The sequence below is a fragment of the Bufo bufo genome, chromosome 6 (assembly GCF_905171765.1).
Source record: "Bufo bufo chromosome 6, aBufBuf1.1, whole genome shotgun sequence".
NCBI classification, from domain to species: domain Eukaryota; kingdom Metazoa; phylum Chordata; class Amphibia; order Anura; family Bufonidae; genus Bufo; species Bufo bufo.
Window position 1 is genome coordinate 336,501,512 of NC_053394.1, and position 6,000 is coordinate 336,507,511.

Genomic DNA, 6,000 nt, shown 5'->3' on the forward strand with positions numbered 1-6,000 from the left:
CGCCACTTTGTTTTTCTCTCCCCACGGTCCTGTCCTTGCTACAATCAGGGTTGGACCTTGGTCTGGCCCTGAGTTCTTGAAGGGTCAGGTGTCAGCGCTTTCTATCCTTTTCCAGCGCCCTCTGGCCCCCCTGGGGCCTATAAGGACCTTCTTCAGGGAGTGGCACATATGGTTCCCCCTTTACCACCTTGGGATCTGAATTTAGTCCTCTCAACGCTCCAGGCTTGCCCTGGAGCCCTTGCGGGAGATTTCTCGCCGACTCCTGTCCTGGAAGGTAGTTTTTCTGGTTGCTATCACTTCCATCAGACGGGTGTCTGAGTTGGCGGCGCTCTCTGCAGAGAACCCTTCCTGGTTATTCATAGGGACAAGGTGGTTTGCCGGCCTGTCCCTTCTTTTCTTCCGAAGGTGGTCTCTGACTTCCATATTAACGAGGAAATTGTCCTTCTCTTACTGTGCCCATCTCCTTCACGCCCTAAGAAAAAGGAGTTACACCATTTGGACGTTGTCAGAGCTCTGAAAATCTACTTAGCAGTCTCCAGTCCCTTCCGCCGTACGGATCCCCTTTTTGTCATTCTGGAGGGTGCTCGAAAGGGATTGGCTGCTTCCAAGGTGGCAATCACAAGCTGAATTTGGTCTACAATTGCTGAAGCATACCGCGCCCGAGGCAGGGTTCCGACCTTAGGTGTCACGGCTTACTCCACCAGAGGGGTGGGCGCATCTTGGGCTCAGAGGAATCGTGTTTTGGCTGCACAGTTGTGTAAGGCGGCTACTTGTCCTCCTTACACACATTCACTAAATTTTACCAGGTGCATACTTTGCATCGGCGGACGCTGCCTTAGGCCGCATGGTCTTGCAGGCAGCAGTTCTTAGATGCCTGCAGGGATGCTTACTTCCATGGGTCTGTTGTTTTTCCCTCCCTGTGGACTGCTTTTGGATGTCCCACGATTCCTGTGTCCCCCAATGAATATGGGCGAGAAAAGGAGATTTTTGTATAACTTACCAGTACAATCTCTTTCTCGCTCTTTATTGGGGGACACAGCACCCACCCAGTATTGTTGTTCGACCACAGTTGGGCAGTTGCTGGTTCCATGTTTTTTCTTTGGTTGGCTTGCTTCTCCTACTGCTTGTACACAAACTGAAGCTCTCTCTCCAGGCTGGAGGGGGTATAGCTGCCAGGGGAGGAGCTAACAGCTTTATCTAGTGTCAACGCTTCTCTGCACAGACATCTCCACTGCGCCTGTTCCTCGGAGCACTATGATGTCATCGGCGCAGGCGCAGTGGAGATGTCTGAGCAGGGAAGCGGTCAGACATTCACTGCGCATGCGCCGAACAGAGACGCGCACAGGGAGGATCGCATTCAGCAGGAGATGGGCGGGCTGGAGGGACGCGCTGGGCGGCGGCAGATTATGAGGGTAGACGGAGCCTCTAGGTGCTAATGACGCCCCCATAGCACCTAGAGGCTCATTAGCATATAGATATAAGTTCTTATTTTAGCGAAACGGCTGCCCCAAAACCTATCATATTAGGATGGTTTGTTAGAGCAGACACTAGCGGATCGCTAGTGTCTGACACCTAAATATGTGATACGAAGTGATAGAAACCCTTTAAGGAAAACAGTAAAAATGCAGAGCCTGCTACTAGAGAATCTCAAGGCTGTACAGAGAAAGGGGCTCAAGACCAAGTGAAAAAAAGATTTTTAGCTCAAAATGAGTACTATGCAGTAATAAAAAAAAAAATTGCCAGCAAAAAGTGTGCATAGCCTTTAAAGTATTGCTTACTGCTTTCATTGCACACTTACAGGCATTAATATGGGCATTGCCACGCTATAGCTTTCTAGCTCTTGTACTATGGCAATGCTCAGGATATATGGTGTAAGTAATAAGTAGCATTCCTGATGCACATACTGATCCCAATTGACCATTTGTACCCACTTACTGCAGGCTTGTCGCAGAGTGGAGATTATCTCGAGGAGTGGAGGGGCAGACGCAGGCATTTTTTGAGGGTTTTAATGAAATTCTACCCCAGCAGTATTTGCAGTATTTTGATGCCAAAGAATTGGAAGTAAGTGGAATATAGCAATATGGTAATCCAAATAAAAGCTGCTCTGCGGTCAACAACGTGTACATAATCTGTTTTCTCATCCCCCAACAGGTTCTCCTATGTGGGATGCAGGAAATTGATTTGAACGATTGGCAGCGAAACGCAATCTACCGGCACTACACAAGAACCAGCAAGCAAATAGTGTGGTTCTGGCAGGTGAGGATTTTTACTTGCTTTGATAGGATATGGGTATATGACAGTCCAGTGCCCCATATATGTTACATAGGTTGTATGAGATTAGAATATGAAAGTCTTGTTTTTCTCCCCCAGAAACAGAACCACTTTGTCCATGGGCTGTGTTTAGTATTGCAGCTTTATAAGAATTTCCCTTTATTTTCATTTACTGTTTATTTTATTTTTTTCTATTTCGTTTTAGTTTGCTAAAGAAATTGACAATGAGAAGCGCATGAGACTTCTTCAGTTTGTCACTGGGACTTGCAGATTACCAGTTGGAGGCTTTGCAGATTTGATGGGTATGTAGATCATCTATTTCTCTCCATACTAAGGCAGCCGTGCAGATGAAGTAACTGTTGGCCAAACCATCCTTCAGCCGACATAATCAGCCCTGATATGAAGTGCTCTTTGCTGAGTCTGCACATTTAATACACAGCTGGAGAGAATCGGCTTTAGGACCTTGTCTTCAGTGGAAACCGTAGAATGAAATCTTTCCAAACCAAATGTTTTCCACAAAACATGTCCTTGGAATACTGGTTTAACAGGCTTATATGACGCTGCGATTGATATCTGTGGGGCTCAACATCCCATGGCCACTGAATTTATGCTGTTTGTCAGGGATGCCCAACCTGTGGCCCTCCTAGCTGTTGCAAAACTACAACTCCCAGCATGCTCTGACAGCCCACAGCAGGGCATGATGGGAGTTGTAGTTTTACAACAGCTGAAGGGCCACAGGTTGAGCATCCCTGGCTTATGTAATTGGGAACGGGGCGCCAGCGCTTCATTCTTCATAAAATGAGGAATTCTAAATCGCAGGACCATGTGCTTAATCTGTGCTTGCCATGAAACCATGGCATTTCATAGTAGACCGCTGTGCCCCTGCTGCATGGTTCTTGGCTGCACTGCACACTACTACCCTGTGGCCGCAAATAGAAACCCAGCTTATACAGCATGGCTGCTAATGCGGCCGGTGAATTAATGTACTGTCCTGGTTTAAAGTTGTCTGGCTTTAAAATAGCAGATGATCAGACATGCAGGGCATACTCTGTAGAGACATATTTCTGCCTGCTGGACTATATCACGGTCACCCAGCCAGTCCTTTTAACTAGATCAAATGGCTAGGTATGACATAAAGACTGATAAAATTTAGAGTCGCCACTTTTGACTGTTTTTTTTTTTTTTTTTTTCAACATAAATTCTTATCTTGTAGGGAGCAATGGTCCTCAGAAATTCTGCATTGAGAAGGTGGGGAAAGAAAACTGGCTACCTAGAAGTCACACATGGTAAATACACTGTGCTAACATGTATCTGATTTATACCGGAGAAAGCAGGTTTTAGGATCACTTGATTTAGACCAAAAACAAGTCAAGGAGGCAGCATTTTTGTGCGTCTCCTTCTGTAACTGTTATGGGCTCATCTGATCTGATTACTGACAATTAAAAGGTATTCCCATCTGAGTCATCGCAAGGATATGCCATTAGTGTCAGATAGTTGCAGGTCCCACCTCTCGGACCCACTCGTATCTACAGAATAAGGCCCCTGAAGTGAAGGGAGTGTGCCGGTCATTCGCGGCCTCCCTCTCGCCACTGCTATGAGACTTACAAATGTAGAGCCACACTCGCTCAGTCCCATAACAGTGACTAAAGAGCAAGCTTCGTGTACACAGTGTGCTCCCCTTCACATTGGGGGCCTCGTTCTGGAGATAGGTGCATGTCCCACAAAAGGGACACACACCCACCTCCAGTCTTGGGGTGCATTTACACGACCATATGAATGGATCCGCATCTGTTCCACATTCATTTCAATGGGGCCGTAGGTTAGTTTTGCGGCCCCGCAAAAATATAGAGCATGTCCTATTCTTGTCCGCAATCACGGACAAGAATAGGCTTTTTCTATATAGCGCCGGCCATGTGTGGTCTGCATAATGCGGAACGCGCACGGCTGGTATCCTGCAAAACACTTACGGTCGTGTGAATCCACCCTTACAGTCTGACAGATTGGACAGCCCCTTTAACAAGTCTGTAGCCAGTCTGCAATGATGTCAACTCAATCACTTTTTTTTTTTTTTTTCTTATTTTCAGCTTTAACCGTTTGGATCTTCCACCTTATAAAAGCTTTGAACAACTTAAGGAAAAATTGCTCTTTGCAATAGAAGAAACAGAAGGATTTGGTCAAGAGTGAGAAGCCCCTGACATATCCTCCTGGCACAATGAGAGTGTGTATACTGCTGATCCCCTCCCTGGCCTCCTCCATTCTCCAATTAGTTCTTTTTCCTCAAGGATCCAGTCTTCAGTGACGGCATATGGTCTCGCGACATCTTCCAGACTGTTTTACGTCCTTCTCAGCCGGACCGTTTTCTGCACACCTCTATCTGTGATCGGTCACCTGGAGATACATGGCTCTCTGTAAATGTAGCTGAGGCTTTGGTTTTATTACAGTCTTCCAGGGATGTGACACTATGCGTCCCATGTGGGGATAACATTCACAGAGTTCTGTCCACTTTACCCGAGTTCTGCCGCAGGACACCCACAGCCCATTGAGCTGTATATAGCCATATTTATTATGCACTACGGGAGGGTGTCCTGCGGAGAAACGCTCAAGAGGAAAGTTACCTCTCCTGCTTTCTAATGAAAGCAATACCCCGAGGTCTACTCGAATTAGGGGGTGTTGTTTTTACACCTGTAGAAAGCGGGACTTTGTCTACTTGATCATGTCACCTCAGAGCTTGCACAGCGTGGCCTCCAGTCACTGGTTATTTCGGGAAGCAGACTTTTAATAGGCATCTCATCCCCCATTAGTTTATTACTGTATGGATTGTCTGCGGTCCTTGTACAGAACATAAAAGCACTGTAACTTTCATACAGATCATTTTACGTTTGTTCGACAGATATCACGTAAACGCGCATGCTTTCTATTTCATAGAGGACCATTTTATAGGCGACTGGAGATTTAGAGCAAACGTCTGAAGAATCAAGTCTTAAGCTCTTAGATCTGTCTGTACTCCATGTGTATTTTGTACTCTTACTTGAGGCTGATAACCTGCTTTATGTGTCTGACAACTGAGCATGAACCTCACTTGTGTGATGTCGGTGAATGTGGTCCAAACCAGGCCTTCTTTAGAACTGCAGGATCTTATGGTTCCTAGCCTACAACTGTGTCTGGACTGTCGAGAAAATATATAGCAAGATGATGATGATGTGACTGACAGCTGATTAACGAGGTGATTATACCACTTGTCCGTGGCGTAAAGGTCACCTGTCACCGGGAAATTCACTGATGAACCAGGCACAATGCCTTGTAGAGCTAGATATGCTGAATGTGATCATACCTTTCACTTAGTGATCCGATGCGTCGTTCTGGAGGGAAAAAGTGCACCAAGGGGGAGCTCAAGTCACTCTGTGCACCCTTGCTCCTCCTGCTTCCTCTGCCGGCCCCTCCCTCTCCTTCCTGATTGACAGTAAAGGCTGGAACAGGAAGCAAGGGTGCACAGAGTGACTTGGGAGGCCTTCCTCACAGCACTTAAAGAGGACCTTTCACTAGATTAAAAAATCTAAACTAACTATACAGACATGGAGAGAGGCGCCCAGGGATCCCCCTGCACTTACTATTATCCCTGGGCGCCGCTCCGTTCGCCCGGTATAGTCTCCAGTATCTTCATATATTAGGCTCCACCCAGTGGAACCTGCCGGCGTCTCCTTCTCCCATGCTGTGGCGCTGGCCAATCGC

General features: G+C 46.8%; 1 protein-coding gene across 1 annotated transcript in view; it reads left to right on the plus strand.

Annotated features, from left to right (window-relative positions):
• ITCH (itchy E3 ubiquitin protein ligase) overlaps positions 1 to 5,796 on the plus strand; it is a 105,638-nt gene extending 99,842 nt beyond the window's left edge. Inside the window, exons 20-24 of the mRNA XM_040438638.1 lie at positions 1,941 to 2,061; positions 2,152 to 2,256; positions 2,477 to 2,573; positions 3,485 to 3,557; positions 4,356 to 5,796. Coding sequence (XP_040294572.1) covers positions 1,941 to 2,061; positions 2,152 to 2,256; positions 2,477 to 2,573; positions 3,485 to 3,557; positions 4,356 to 4,455 — 496 coding nt within the window. The 3' untranslated portion in view covers positions 4,456 to 5,796. The remainder of the gene's footprint in view (positions 1 to 1,940; positions 2,062 to 2,151; positions 2,257 to 2,476; positions 2,574 to 3,484; positions 3,558 to 4,355) is intronic.
• The last annotated feature ends 204 nt before the right edge of the window (positions 5,797 to 6,000 follow it).